This window comes from Gekko japonicus, unplaced genomic scaffold (assembly GCF_001447785.1).
Source record: "Gekko japonicus isolate JY-2015 unplaced genomic scaffold, Gekko_japonicus_V1.1 scaffold1, whole genome shotgun sequence".
NCBI classification, from domain to species: Eukaryota; Metazoa; Chordata; class Lepidosauria; order Squamata; family Gekkonidae; genus Gekko; species Gekko japonicus.
In genome coordinates this window covers 3,726,539-3,742,748 of record NW_015164181.1, presented here as the reverse complement: position 1 = coordinate 3,742,748, position 16,210 = coordinate 3,726,539, and the positions used below count along the sequence as shown (strand labels likewise).

General features: G+C 46.7%; 1 protein-coding gene across 2 annotated transcripts in view; it reads left to right on the top strand.

The window, feature by feature from the left end:
• Window positions 1–16,210, top strand: part of AP2B1 (adaptor related protein complex 2 beta 1 subunit) — a 126,382-nt gene that overhangs the window by 53,921 nt on the left and 56,251 nt on the right. For both annotated transcript variants that reach the window (XM_015408042.1, XM_015408041.1), the window contains exons 10-13: window positions 709–824; window positions 2,183–2,348; window positions 4,430–4,528; window positions 12,650–12,909. In XM_015408042.1, coding sequence (XP_015263528.1) covers window positions 709–824; window positions 2,183–2,348; window positions 4,430–4,528; window positions 12,650–12,909 — 641 coding nt within the window. The remainder of the gene's footprint in view (window positions 1–708; window positions 825–2,182; window positions 2,349–4,429; window positions 4,529–12,649; window positions 12,910–16,210) is intronic.

Sequence of the window (16,210 nt, the reverse complement as noted above, 5' to 3'; positions counted from 1 at the left end):
TCCTATCAACTTTTTTGCTCGCGCTTGCCCAATCCTGCCCCTTATTACAGCCCCCGTCTTCCGTGGCTTTTGTCCATGCAGGTCCTTTGATTCCCCAGCATAGCCTTTATGGAGGGTCACGGGGGATTCCCACCTCCATTTCTTCACCGGCGAAGAAGTTGGATGGTGGCAGCCCGATATCAAGTTATATTAAAAATGCCATAAAATCAGATCGAGTGGCTGTCAAATAAAGTTCAACGTCTGACAGCAGCAATTTTTTACAAAACCGAACATCCAATACAGATTAAAGGACAACTGGGGGGACGGGGGGCAATCAAAAGCAAGAAGGAAAAAGTTTGGTCGTCACACCTGGCATCTGTAACTAGGTGGGCCAAGGGCCGGGTGAACCTCTGCCCCGAAGGAATTACTGATACAAGAGAAGGAAGGATCCAGCCCACAGTCCCTGCAAGGTTATCTTCCGGTTACATTAATGCCAGCACGTCTGCATCGCTGCAATATTGAGTGGCTGCCGGTGCTTTTTTTCCCCGGGGGGGACATGCTGGAACAGAGTTCTGGAAACTCTCCAACAAAAATCCTATTAAAAATGTTTAAAAGTTTGTGAGTTTCCAGTATACAGATTGAAAACTTCATTTCCCTCCTGAGAGTTCCGTCTCCTCTTCCCCCCCCTCCAAAAAAGCCCTTTGCCTGACCTCCCTCTCCCTTCCACAGCAATCTGCCGAGCGCTGCGTGAGCACCCTGTTGGATCTCATCCAAACGAAGGTCAACTATGTTGTCCAGGAAGCCATTGTGGTCATCCGAGACATCTTCCGCAAATATCCCAACAAGTAAGTCACTGAAATGGATCCTTTTGGCTTCAGGAGTCAGATGGAGACATGACCCTCCTGACCCTGCAACTGCCATTAGGATATTGGCTGGTGCCAAAGAGTCCTTCTCTACATTCATTTAAGTGCCCTCCCAGTAACTAACTGTGGTGTAGCATGACATCTGCATGGTTGCTAATGTGTATTTTGGAACCAGAGTTGAATGCCGTTTGAAACCAAGGTCTGAGGCCAGTTAAAGCTAACCATAGTTAATGTTAGGACAAAGTTAGAGTCCAATGGCACCTTTAAGACCAACAAAGTTTTATTGAAGGTGTGAGCTTCCGTGTGCACACAAAAGCTCACACATTCAATAAAACTTTCATAGAATTCTAGAATGTTAGAGTTGGAAGGGACCTTTTAGGTCATCTAGTCCAACCCCCTGCACTCTGCAGGAGCATAGCTGGAAGACAGCCCTACAGCATACCCGAAAGATGGTCGTCCAGCCTCCGCTTGAAAATGTCCAGCGAAGGAGGATCCACCACCTCCCGAGGCAGTCTGTTCCACTGCTCAACCACTCTTACAGTTAGGAAGTTTCTCCTGATATTTAGCTGGTATCGACTCCCTTTTCATTTCCACCCATTAGATCTAGTCTTGCAATCCAGAGCAAGAGAGAATAGATCCGCTCCATCTTCTACATGACAGCCCTTCATATATTTGAAGACTGCAATCATGTCCCCTCTAAGCCTTCTCTTTCCCAGGCTAAACATACCCAACTCTTTTAGCTTTTCCTCATAAGACTTGAATTCCAACCCTCTCACCATCCTGGTTGCCCTCTTCCGGACACACTCGAGCTTGTCAACATCCTTCCTAAAATGTGGTGTCCAAAACTGGACACAATACTCCAGGTGAGGCCTGACCATAGCTTCGTTGGTCTTAAAGGTGCCACTGGACTCTAACTTTGTTCTATTGCTTCAGACCAACATGGGTGCCCACCTTGATCCGTGGTTAATATTAATATGGTAGACAGAATAATATGGTCTTTTCTGATCAAGGAAGGGAGAGGGGAATTTGTGATGTGGAAGAGCCAGCAAGACTTCATTCCTACCTGTGGTTAGGAGATGGGGAACATTGTCTGGGCCGGGCCGAAGTCTGTTTCATCCATAACCTTAACCAGTATCAAAAGCAGGAACAGTGAGGGCCAAAGGGATCATATGGAGCACAGGTTGTAGTTGGTGGAAAGAATCAGATGGGGAGAAAGAAATGGAGCTGTCAGTTTAAAAGGCGAGAAGCATCGAAACCAGTGAGTGCCACGACTCCTTCAGAACACAGCAGAGACTCTTGAGAGAACTCAGAGCTGCTAAACTCTGCCTTGTGTCCGCCAGGTATGAGAGCATCATCGCCACCCTGTGTGAGAACCTGGACTCTCTGGATGAGCCCGATGCCCGAGCGGCCATGATCTGGATTGTGGGCGAGTACGCGGAGAGGATTGACAATGCGGACGAGCTCCTGGAAAGCTTTCTGGAGGGCTTCCACGACGAAAGCACCCAGGTACTCTTTGTGTATCCAGCCAACTCGAGGCCTGGGTGCTACTCGGGAATGAATGACATCCTGTTTGTTTGAGCCGCTGGGTGTAGCCAAAAAACACATTTGTGTTTCTGGTTCTTCCAAGAGTGGCTTGGTGTTCCACTCAGTCTCTGCTCCCAGATCCTTGTCCAACACTTTGACCATATGAGGCCCATTAACTTTGCAAGCTGTCCTGTGAGGCTATTTTGACAGCAGAATGATGGCTTTTTGAAAGCAGGACAAGATGGGTGCTATTCTACCCAGGAAGTTGAGCTTAGATGGTCACTCAGGTTCACTGCATGCATTTGAGGAGTTGTATCAAACCACCCCCCCCCCCCCGCCTCTCTCTCCCATAAGATCATAAGAGAAGCCAAAGTTGGATCAGGCCAGTGGCCCATCTAGTCCAACACTCTGTCACATAGTGGCCAAAAATACCAGGTGCCATCAGGAGGTCCAGCAGTGGGGCCAGGACACTAGGAGCCCTCCCACTGTTGCCCCCCCCCCCAAGCACCAAGAATACAGAGCATCCCTTGCCCCAGACTGAGAGTTCCTATCTATACCTTGTGGCTAATAGCCACTGATGGGCCTCTGCTCCATATGCTTATCTAATTCCCTCTTGAAGCTGTCCATGCTTGTAGCCGTGACCACCTCCTGTGGCAGTGAATTCCATGTGTTAATCACTCTTTGCGTGAAGGAGGACTTCTTTTTATCAATTTCATTGAGTGCCCATGAGTTCTTGTATTGTGAGAAAGGGAGAAAAGTACTTCTTTCTCACAATATCCCATGCATAATCTTATAAACCTCGATCATGTCACCCCTCAGCCGTCGTTTCCCCAAGCTAAAGAGCCCCAAGTGTTTTAACCTGTCATCGTAGGGACTTTAACCTTTCCTCATAGGGAAAGTGCTCCAACCCTTTGATCATTCTAGTTGCCCTTTTTTTGTTAGGAGATCCCCATTCTTTGCGCAACATTTCTTTTAAGTGTTATGCCAGCACATAGGCTGTAGTCAATGAATTGATGTAAACATATTTTGATTGACCAAAAAGTTGGCCTAGATCAATTGGGGAATAAACCTTATTGATAAGCTGATTTTTTTGAAGGTGTGAGAACTTACAAAAATGGCAGAGGACAGGCTCCATCTAGAAAGAGGCATTCCTCTCCTTTCACAGAAGGGTGTGCTTCTTTTGGAGCGACATCAGCACACACCGGAGGGGCTTGATGATCCAAACGCATGCCTCAGCAGGCACTGTCTTGGAACAAGCCTTCTCTTGCCCGAGAGGGAATGCCTCTTCTAAGCCGTTGCCTGTGCGCATAGTCTAAAGGTATGCTTTTTGCTTCAGAAATGCCATTTTGCTATTAGGTGGATTTATTGGTCAGTTAAAACTCAACGTGGCTAGCCAAGTGAGATTTTCTTAACGGTCGACAAGGCATACAAATGATTACTTGGAACTCTGGGGGGGTGAGGGGGAGAGCCAGTTTGGTGTAGTGGTTAAGTGTGCGGACTCTAATCTGGGAGAACCGGGTTTGATTCCCCACTCCTCCACGTACAGCTGCTGATGTGACCTTGGGTCAGTCACAAGCTCTGGCACAGCTGTTCCTGAAAGAGCAGTCTGTGTCAGAGTTCTCTCAGCCCCACCCACCGCACAAGTTGTCTGATGTGGGGAGGGGAAGGGAAAGGAGTTTGTAAGCTGCTCTGAGACACCTTTGGGTAGTGAAGGGCGGGGTATAAATACAATCTCTTCTTCTTCTTTGGTATTTTTGCATTTTGTGTGCATGTGCGTCCGTGCCTGGAAGTCATGGCAACCTCTGGCAACTCCTACTGGGGCATGGAGGGAAGTGGCTCGATAGCCTGCCTCTGCCTCCCGGCCCTGGTATTCCTTGGAGGTCTCTCTTCCAATTTTACTTGCCAGGATCGGGCCTGCTTCGCTTCCGAGATCTGACGAGATCAGGCTTGCCTGGGCTATCCAGGTCAGGGCGATTAGTTGCAACTTTTGGAGGGACATAGCCCACTGCTGACGGAATGCCCGTGCGAACATTTCTGATCAGCTTGTTCCTCTCCCGCTTCAGGTTCAGCTCACCTTACTGACCGCCATCGTGAAGCTCTTCTTGAAGAAGCCGTCGGAAACACAGGAGCTGGTTCAACAGGTGCTGAGTCTCGCCACACAGGTAAGCATCGTGTTGTAGGTAGGGGAAAGGAACGGACAATATCCCCAGCTCAACAAAGGTTCTCGCTTCTTCCATGTCCTCCCCACAGCTGCCCTGTGAGGTAGGCGACGCTGAGAGAGAGATTGAGTGAAGGACTGGGATAGAACAGACAGGTGGATTATGAATAATATCCAAGGCAGCACTGTACAGTGGTTCGAAGCAAAAACTAAACGCCACACACACACAAAAATTAACGATCCTGACAGCAGCAGTTGAAAACACAGGTCTGAAACAATCCAGAGCAAGAGAGCAAGATTCAAGTCTAGTAGCGCCAGTTTGGTGTAGTGGCTAGGAGCGCGGACTCTAATCTGGGAACCGAGTTTGATTCTGCACGCCTCCACATGCAGCTGCTGGTGGGGCCTTGGGTCAGTCACAAGATCTTTCAGAGCTGTTTTCTCACGGGCAGTTCTCAAGAGAGCTCTCTCAGCCCCACCTACCTCACAGGGTGTCTGTTGTGGGGAGGGGGAGGGAAAGGAGACTGTAAGCCATTCTGAGACTCCTCCTCCTCCTCCTCCTCCTCCTTCTTCAAGACCAGTGAGATTTTCCGGGGTATAAGCTTTAAAAAGTCGAAGCTCCCGTTGACAGATATAAGAGCTTTATCTCTCGAAAGCTTCTGCCCTAGACAACTGGTTGATCTTTAAGGAGCTGCTGGACTCCAGTCTCACCCTTCTACTGTAGACCAACATGGCCACCCACCTGAAACTAATCCAAAGCAAGAATCTAAACCAGCAGCCAATGAAATTCCTGAAGAATCGAACAGCCCTGCACAATGTTAAAAGACCAGACCAATACTGGTCAGAACGTGCAGGTGGTAAATAGCATAATAAATTAAAAATTAGGACCTCTCATCTCCGGGCGGGCTGATCTAATCGCTAGCCCGTTCATCCCTTTTGGCTGCATGTAGCAGGCGCCTTTGACCCCCCCCCCTTAACAAGCTCTAAGCCACCTTGCAAAAGAGCGTTCCAATCAGCCATGTGCGCCAGGGACAAGCCCACTCGACTGAGTCACCAAATATTTAATAGCATCCCCGGATCATCACCGGCTTATTTATGTGTCTTTAGCCTTGATTCATTCTTGAGCATGCCGTGGAAGGAAGGGGGGGGGGGAGAAGGCCAGATCAAAACAAGCCTGTTCCCAGGCTCTGATTCATAGGAGCAGAGAGATCCCGCTCCCCTTTCTCCAATGAAGCAAAGAGTAATCAAGCTGATGGTTCTCCCCGGGGTAATGTGACCTTGGCCAAGTGCAGGACTGGTGACGAGTTTGAGGCCCTCCTGCGAGACCTCCTGCTTACCTTCTGAAAACTGACATGATCGGGCTAACCCAGGTTTTTGCCAGATGCTAAAGAGGCTGCGGTGGCTCAAGTGGTTAAGACGCTGAACTGCAGACTGGAAGGTCGGTAGTTCAGCAGTTCAAGCCCCAAATGCCACATGACGGAGTGAGCTCCTGTCTCTGGTCCCAGCTCCTGCCAACCTAGCAGTTCGAAAGCAAGAAATTGCAAGTAGATAAATAGGTACCACTTTGGTGGGAAGGTAACAGCGTTCCGTGCTTCTCAGCGTCTAGTCATGCCGGCCACATGACCACGGAAAGGTCTTTGGACAGCGCTGGCTCTTCGGCTTGGAAACAGAGATGAGCACTGCACCCTAGAGTCGGATTCGACTGGCTTTCGAGCAAGGGAAACCTTAACTTTTACCTTAAAGATGCTGAAGGTCCTTCCCAAGGACCTTTGACTTGTAAGAGACAATTACAGCAAAATGTTGGCTCTGCCAGCTTTTGACGTTAGCATATTATGTTTTAGCAGAATTGGCGCTGGGATGGGGAAGGTTGTGTGTGGCGGGGGAATTGTTCACGGCTTTCTGCCTGGCGATGGTCATTTGTTTACCCTGTTGCATATAATTTACACATGGAGCGGCCTGATACTGAATCAGGCCACTGGTCCATCAAGGTCAGTACTGTCTCCTCAGATCGTCACACCTTAAAAAGGATATTATAGCTTTGGAAAAAGTGCAGAAAAGGGCAACTCAAATGATAAAGGGGTTGGAACACTTTCCCTATGAGGAAAGGTTAAGGCGCTTAGGTCTCTTTAGCTTGGAGAAACGACGACTGAGGGGTGACATGATTGAGGTTTAGAAGATTATGCATGGGAAAGAGCAGGTAGAGAAAGAGGTACTTTTCTCCCTTTCTCACAATACAAGAACTTGTGGGCACTCCATGAAATTGCTGAGCGGTCGGGGTAGAACGGATAAAAGGAAGTACTTCTTCACCCAAAGAGTGATTAACACTTGGAATTCACTGCCACAGGAAGCATGGACGGCTTCAAAAGGGAATTAGATAAGCATATGGAGCAGAGATCCATGAGTGGCTATTAGCCACAAGGTATAGATAGGGACTCTGGGGCAAGTGATGCTCTGTCATCTTGGTGCTTGGGGGGGGGTCAACAGTGGGAGGGCTTCTAATGTCCTAGCCCCACTGGTGGACCTCCTGATGGCACTGGTATTTCTGGCCACTGGGATACAGAGTGGTGGACTGGATGGGCCTTTGGCCTGATCCAACATTGGCATCTCTTATGTTCTTATGTTCTTATTGGCGGCTACTGTTAGGCAGAGAGCTCTTTCGCATCACTTACGACCTGATCTTTTTGGCAGGAAATGCTGGGGATTGAACCTGGGACCTTCTACATGCCAAGCGGATACTCTGCCACTGAGTCACGGCCATGGCCCCTTTTACCCTACTTCAGCATTCCATTTCAAAATGGCGGGGCAGGATATAAATTCTGCTATTAAATAGGGTCATTAATAGTAAAACATGAGCTCTCCCACTTTTCAGACTCTCCCTTGGAGGGCCTGTTCTGCATGTTCCTCTACTATCTCAGGTGTGGTGATGGATTGGGACCCTAGTTCTGTGGTAGCACACATGGCTTGCATTGGTCCTAAGTTTAGTCCCCAACATCTCCACGAAAATGACTCTTGGCTAGCAGGTGGTGGGGAGGACTCTTTTTTCCTGGGACCTTGGAGAGCCACTGCTAGTCAGGGGAGATAGTGAGGTGGGGCCTACCCCTTTCCTCCCACAGCGCTGAGCAAAGGTTGTCGCCTTCCTCCAGCTTAAGTGACCCTTCCATTGGAGGAAAATGCCTTAGGCTTGAGGAAGGTTCTTAGAGGATGGCCAGTTTGACCCCAATGTTAGGCTACCTGGACCAATGTTCTGAGTTCAGTATCAGGTAGTGTCATGTGTTCATCATCGATGGCAGGGCCTTTTCACCAGTGGCACCAAAGTTCTGTAACCTCCCTCCCCTGGAAAGTTTGCTCCATAATTGTTGGCTTTCAGATGCCGTGCAAAGGCTGCTTTACTCCAATGAACGTTCAGCATCTGATGGATTTCCTGCGTGCTCCTTTATGATCATGAAATGCATTGCGGATTCTTTTTTCCAAAAGATAAGCTTGTAGGTATTTTAATGCCAGAGGGATCCTATTTCCTGGGAAACCTGGAACTTCTCAATTAAACACTGTCTGGAGGAAAGTCAGACACGCAGGGGAGGGAGAACACACCAGCCAAAACTGGGTCTTGCCTTGCACTGGGTGCCCTTGGATCTTCGTCACCCTCCATTTCCCTGCTGACTGCTAGAAAATCTGGCAGATTCCCAAGTCTGACTAACATGAAATTCAGTATTGTATGGTCTTTGTGACTAGAAAAAAACACACAAAAAAGCATGATCGAATTTTGCGAGCCTACTCTTATATAACCCTTGAAAGGTATCGTACACAGTGCTCCCTCTAAGCTGTGGAGTCTTGTGAGCAAAAATTCTTACTTTGTGAGCTACTGGCATTAAAGTTGTGAGCGAGCGATTTGGCTCCTGCAGAAATTAGTTTGCTCTGGAGCCCTCCTCCCTGAGCTGAGACAAATGTGCTAAAAAACTGTGAGCTAGCTCACACTAACTCAGCTTAGAGGGAACACTGATCATACAGTATAGAGGTTCATAGAATCATAAATAATAGGTGCAAAAGTGAAATACAATTTATACTACACCGTTGACTTCAGTGAAGAACACTTTGGAGACCTGTAGTCCTAATTCAGACTTCCACAGTCCAATTATTTATGGAATAAAGAAGAATTTCCTTTTGTCTATCCTGAACCCATTGGCCATCAGCTTCACTGGGTGCCCCTGAGCTCTAATATTGTGGGAGAGGGAGATAGAGAGCCCTGTTTTCCACTTTCTCCACCTCATGTAATTTTGTAAACCGGTGTCATGTCCCCCCCTGAATTTGCTTGGGGAGGATTCTTGAACAACTAGAAGAAGAGTTGGATTTATACCTTGCCCTTCACTTGGAGTCTCATCCAGTTGATTGTAAGATTCTCTTATGTTCTTCTCTTCTTCACCCAAAGAGTGATTCACACATGGAATTCACTGCCACGGGAGGTGGTGGCAGCTACAGCATGGACAGCTTCAGGAAGGAATTAGATAAACTTATGGAGCAGAGGTCCATCAGTGGCTATTAGCCACAAGGTATAGATAGGGACTCTCAGTCTGGGGCAAGTGATGCACTGTATTCTTGGTGCCGGGGGGGGGGGGTAACAGTGGGAGGGTTTCTGGGGTCCTGGCCCCACTGCTGGACCTCCTGATGGCCCCTGGTATTTTTGGCCACTGTGTGACAGAGTGTTGGACTGGATGGGCCATTGGCCTGATCCAACATTGACTGTTCTTATGTTCTTAAGATCTGTGTGTTCCCACGGCACTTCTTCTACTGTGGGGAGACCTGTGAGTTGTTTTGCCTTTTAGATTTAATGCATGTGGTGTTTGTGTTGTTGTTGTGTGTGTGTTGTTGTGTGCATACCGTACAACCAGTCAGCCTTGCGGAATTCTTTGCCACAGCCCGACATGATGTCTGGTTACTCAAGAGGCTTTTGCAAACAGCGATTTTTAGGTATGCAGCTGGTAGCCATGACAGCCGGGCGTAGAACCTCTTCAGGGGCCTTGGGTGTCTCTGATTATCAAACCGCAGGGGTTGGCTCTGCCAGGGCCACCTTGTGCCACTCATAAGTGCCCTCAAAGAATCAGGCTGGGAGATTCACACTGGGGATGTCATCCGCGTGAAAGTGGGATTGGCCAGTGTGTGTCTGATTTTTCGTCACCCAAGCAGATGTGAAAAAAAATTAAAGTGGCAGAACAATTTTTGAAATGTCATGTGGAACTGAGAGACTCTGAGGTACAGTTTGTGTGCTGGAGGCCTGCAAAGAATTGTGGAGTGGCAGTCAACGATAAACAAATAACCCTCCCTATCTGTTATCTCCTTCTCCATGATACTGTTGGGATTCAGCATGGTGTAGTGGACTCTAGTCTGGGGAACCGGGTTTGTTTCCCTGTTCCTCTGCCTGAAGCCTGCTGGGTGACCTTGGGCCAGTCACAGTTCTCTCAGAACTCTCTCAACCCCACCTCCCTCATAAGATGACTCTTGTGGAGAGAGGAAGAGAAGGCGATCATAAACCACTTCGAGACTCCTTAGGGTAGGAGTATAAAAATCTACTCTTCTTCTTCCTCTCTCTCCCCAACATTTTTGATCTTTAACTCATAGTCTACTGCCCTCAACATTCCCACAGCAGTAAGCATGCTCAATCCTCATCAGGCCTTTTCTGTAACTTATTAGGAAAATCTTTGTACATAGGGTGTTCCCTTCTGAGCCAGTTTGGTGTAGTGGTTAAGAGCGGTGGACTCTAATCTGGAGAACTGGGTTTGAGTCTCCACTCTTCCACATACAGCCAGCTGGGTGACCTTGGGTCAGTCACAGTTCTCTCAGTGCTGTTCTCTCAAGAGCAGTTCGCTCAGAGCTCTCTCAGCCCCACTGACCTCACAGGGAGAGGAAGGAAAGCCGCTCTTAAGGTAGAGAAAAGCAGAGTATAAAAACCTACTCTTCTTCTGTTGCTTCTTTGTACCTGTCTCTGTGAATACAGCGCAGAACCTTCAGTTAGTTTACTCAAATGTGATAGTTTTCCAGCCTACATCCTTCCAGATCATATGAGCTTATTTTTTCCCCAGCCACAAGAACATGCTATAGAGAGCTGCTGGCTGGCTGAGCTTCCCACAGTGATGTTTGACACATCCCCTGTGAGAAAAGGCTAAAGTGTGAGTGTGTGGGGGGGGGAAGGAAATGTTATAAAAGATTATAATATTGTGAATGGTGTGGAGAGATGGAATTTCTTCTCCACCTCTCCTAACCCAGGTTGATGTCTGAGAAGAAAATTGTGAAACAGATTTATAAATGTGATATATCATTATACTTTGGATTACAAAACCATATTGTGGATTTTAAATCTTTGGAATACTGTAATAAGCAGCAGATTCTATATTATTGAAATAGAAACCTGTCTTCCCTGGAATTAGAACTGAGCCATAAGGAGTCATAGAAAGTCATTTAATTTGGATTATAAATATCTGCATCTTATTATCTGGACCATAAAGTAAAATCAAGAAGAAAGAAGGAAGAATTAATGAACTATTAAGCATATATTTTTAACTTTCACAATGTCATTTCCTTATAACTCGTTGTGTATACTTTTGCAGTTTGTTGAAAATGTTTGTAGAAAATGGTAGAGTATATTATCTTCTGAGGTTCTTGTAAACAACTGATAAGTCTGTATTATAACTAAATGATAAGACTGTCTGCCTTGCCTGGGAACCCTCTTGTTTTTAATGTAATTGGGTAAGCCTAGAAAGCTCTGTGATTGTAGAGATTTTATTGACAAAGAGCTGGAGAGATTCTCTGTTTTTAACATAATATTTTTAAATGGCTGGAGTAGAAGAAGGAAAAAAATGTTCTAACACCAATGGTTACAGCAGATCTCCAACTTTTTTTACAAGAAACAATCACTCCAATAGTAGAAAAAGCTGTGAAAACGGTTCTGGACTCTGTGCAATCTAAGCTGGACTCACTTCTACAGCGGAAGATCAGCCAGCTGAAAGAGCAAACTGACATGGCATATATCTTTGTGAAAGATATGGATACAGAAAATACAGATGAAGTCTGCAAGCAAAATGATATAACCTACAGAATGAACTCCACATATACAAAAAGAAACAAAATGTTTGGAGAACTGAATGTGAGATTATATTAAAGAATGACAAGAGATGAAGTGTTTACAGCAGAAAATGAAATTTTCCTTCAGAAATAGAAAAAGAATATATGGACCTCAAACTATCCAAAGAATTGAATATAGAGGGCTATATCCAGAAGTTATTTTCCTTACCTACAAGGGGAAAAGATACAGAATTAAGACTTTAAAACTTAAGAGGAGAAACCAGAGAATGAAGAAGCGGATGAAATCCTACAAAAATGGTTAAAACTTTCTGGATATGTGAGATTACACATATTTTCAAGAGAAGAAGGTCAAAACCTTTTGGACAAGAGAGGCTATACAATTATTCAAGATCTTATAAATTAGACTGATATATAACCAATTTGAAAGGAACAGGAACTGTATTTTAAATCAATTGCAAAAGAATATACGTAAAAATAAGGTGGAATATAGAAAATAGATATTTAGACGTTGTATGAGGTACTTAACTAGATATTTTGGTGATGAAATGGAACCCCCTAATCTGTGTATGTTTGTTTGTCTCAATTAAAAATAAAATGCTATTCAAAAAATTACAGGGAACACACGGGAAAGGTCTTTGCCTTTCCCTCTATTGCCTTTTGTCACTCTGTTCCTGGCCCACTTCCCAAAGTAATCAGCGTACTCAAATAATTGGAACAAAATCCATTATACAACACGGTTCAAATGTGTGGCATGCACGTACACCCTAGGATGCACACATTTTTCCAGTCTCAGGATCTGGGATTTTTTCAGCACAGCCCCCCCCCCCCCCCCCCCCCCCCCCCCCCCCCCCCCCCCCCCAAGTATTCTGTTTTTCTCTTTGCTGTCAGTTTGCAGGCTCCATGGGGGCGGAGGCCTTTCCCCCCTCCTGGAACGAATTTTATAAGCGCCATGTACATAAGCATTATGTACAACATTTTTATAAGCGCCATGTACATAAGCGTTATGTACATCATAACGATACAAACAATATGGATGTTCTGTGTTTTAATGTTTTAGGATTCCGACAACCCAGACCTGCGGGATCGTGGCTATATCTACTGGCGCCTCCTCTCCACGGACCCCGTGACTGCCAAGGAAGTGGTCTTGTCGGAGAAGCCCCTGATCTCCGAGGAAACCGACCTGATTGAGCCCACCCTGCTGGATGAGCTGATCTGCCACATTGGCTCCTTGGCCTCTGTGTACCACAAGCCCCCCAACGCCTTCGTGGAGGGCAGTCACGGGATCCACCGCAAGCATCTGCCCATCCACCACGGGAGGTAAGGGGGCAGGGATCGCCTGGCCGCATCCAAGCAAGGTCCATCTATCGATCGGTTTGCTTAGAAACTTTTGTACTCCGCTTTCTGCAGCTGCCCAATTAAAATGTGTTAAAATGTAATATGGCTTTAAAATAGAGGCAAAATTCATCTCCCAGGCACTAAAACACCGTGCAGATCCTGAAACTATTTTGACTGATGGGGTCCCTGAGGATTTTGGTTTAACGCTTCTAGTAGGCAGGCTGATATTTTAGCTAACTTTCAAAAAGGTACTAGTTCCATCCTTTTATTATGTGAACCTTTTGGTTTTGAATTGTGCTTTAGCCGCACATTGCACGTGGCTGAATGTTTGTCCTGGGCCCAGCCTGAGTCAGTCCAGTCAGCCGTTGTGTTTTACGGACTGTTTGATTGAGAATAAACTTGAGCTTAAAAAACTAACTAACTATCACAAACCCAGCCGGAGCATAAACACGGCTTAAAACATTCAGAAGTGTCATAAAAGCGGAGATTTTCCTTGTAAAACAAGCTAGAAGTAGATTGTAAAAACAATTTTAAAAGACTGCCTGCTGAATTATGATCCTGGATCAAAAGAAATGTTTAGTCTGGGGCCTAGAAGAGAGTAAGGTTAGGAGCAGGGTTCCCTCTAAGCTGAGTTGGTATGAGCTAGCTCACATTTTTTTTAGCCTCCGGCTCACACCTTTTTGTCTTAGCCCAGGAAGGACGGCTCCAGTCCAGAGCAGACTAATTTCTGCAGGAGCCCAATCGCTCGCTCACAACTTTAACGGCAGTAGCTGACAAAGTAGAATTTTTGTTCACAGGACTCCACAGCTTAGAGGCAGCATTGGTTAGGAGCAGGGTGAGCCTCAAGGAGAAGGGCGTTCTGCCAGAGAGGGAACACCCTGGAAAAGGCCCTGTCGCTGCTTGCTGTCTGGTGAAACGCTCTGCATCCGGCTGTGGCGAGCCAGATGGCTGAATTGTTTTTCCCACTCTAAATCACCCTCTGCTGTCCCACCCCTCGTTTCTAAGATACATCTTTACTCTTGCAGACGCGCGTCTGCTGCTGGCAGGGCAGACAAACAAAACCGGTAATAGAAGGGCCCGAACATCCCTCTTCCTCCCCAGCTCTCCCCTGGTGCTCCTTGATGTTAAAAAGGAAAAGAACAAAGAAAAGCCATCAGCTTCATTACGCGTTCGTGTAACGTGTAATTAGCTTCTAAGTAATAATACGGTGCATTTGCGTCGCGCTTTCAAGTGTTTGTAACGCTTCACATTCGTTGTCTTGGTGTGAGCCTCACAGCCACCCTGTAAGGTGAGAGCCGGCGTGGTGTAGTGGTTAGCGAGGCAGACTAGGATCTGGGAGAGCCAGGTTCGAATCTCTGCTCTCCTGTGGAAGCTGGCTCAGGGACCTTGGGCCAGTTATGCATTCTCAGCCTAACCTACCTCGCAGAGTTGTTGTGAGGGTGAAACGGAAAAGGGGGAGGAGATGTTGTAAGCCACTTTGATTCCCCACTTGGGGAGAAGAGTGGAGTATATATGAAGTCAATGAGGTTGTACATTGCAGCTCAGCAAAGGGCATTCCCGACTCCCACCCAGTGGCTTTATGGCATAAGCGAGATTCAGACCACAGAATTCCTGGTGTTTAGATTCCTCCTTTAGAAGCTATACTTAATAAAATCAGGGGGATGTTTGGCAAAGCTGTGGGTCCCTGTGCTCTATGATGATGTAGAAGGGGAGGGGCTGTGGCTCAGCGTTAGAGCATCCGCTGGGCATGCAGGTTCAATCCCCGGCATCTCCAGTTAAAAGGGCCAGGCAGGAGGTGATGTGAAAGACCTCCGCCTGAGACCTTGGAAAGCTGCTGCCAGTCTGAGCAGACAATACTGACCATGATGGACCAAGGGCCTGATGCTGTAGAAGGCAGCTTCCTGTGTGTTCAGACATCTTTCTCCTGCGCTGCAAACCTAAAAACAAGCTAAACATATAATTATCTCAGTGGTTCTCAACCTTTTTCAGTATGAGGACCCCTTTGTGACGTCCAAAATTTCTGCGTAATAGTTGTACTATTGGTATTCGTTGACTGAGAAAATGCAGACTGACAAAAAGCTACCGTGAATTCCAGAGCGCTTTTAAATGAGTCTTTTATTAGTCACAACAGAATGTCCATGTCCATTTGAAAAATAGTAATCCATATACGTGTGAGACATTTATTCGGTCTACAGAATGTAGGTTTGCTTATGTATTGCACTGAGTCATTTAATGAGATGACCAGTGTTCCCTCTAAGCTGAGTTAGTGTGAGCTAACTCACAGTTTCTTAGCCTCCGGCTCATACATTTTTGTCTTAGCTCAGGAAAGATGGCTCCAGAGCAAACTAATTTCTGCAGAAGCCAAATCGCTCGCTCACAACTTTAATGCCAGTAGCTCACAAAGTAGGATTTTTGCTCACAGGACTCCACAGCTTAGAGGGAACATTGGAGATGACTGGTGCGGTTTTGCCGCTTTTGGAGATTGGAAGTCTGGTTGAAACAGACCGATGACCAGTGTTCCCTCTAAGCTGAGTTAGTGTGAGCTAGCTCACAGTTTTTTAGTCACCAGCTCACAGATTTTTTGTCTTAGCTCAGGAAAGATGGCTCCAGAGCAAACTAATTTCTGCAGAAGCCAAATCGCTCGCTCACAACTTTAATGCCAGTAGCTCACAAAGTAGGATTTTTGCTCACAGGACTCCACAGCTTAGAGGGAGCATTGCCGATGACCTGACACGGCATAAGAAAGCATCATGTGTATGTACGATTAGGAGTTACTGGTCTAACTTTGCCTAAGATTTGCCTTTACTAACACAGTTAGCAGTTAGTCTGTGCTTATGGGAATTCACTTAGATGCCCAATGAACTTCCAGTCCTTGACAGAACCGTTGTTGGACGTGTATTTACTTTTGATTTTAGCCCTGCTTTTCGGTGATAAGTCGGCTCCCAAAGGAGCTCTCGGGTGTCAGGATCGAACACAAATAATTATTCAAGTGCAGTACAAAACGTTCCATGTAGCAAGAATGGTCACTTGTGCTGGATCCAGGCACGATCAAGGGGATGCCTTGTAGCTCTCCCCGCATGATTTCAGCATGTTGTTCTCCCCACGAGTAGGCAACATCCCTACCTGGGCTAGTGCCCACTTGCCTGCTGCTTCCTGCCTGGATGGGGGCTCAGAGCCAGAGGACCCAATTGGAGAGGCATGGCAAACGGGCCGGCGGGTGAAGTCCCTACAGAGCTGGGGGGCATGACCCCCATGGAGGCGAGCTTGGAGGGGTGGAGGCATC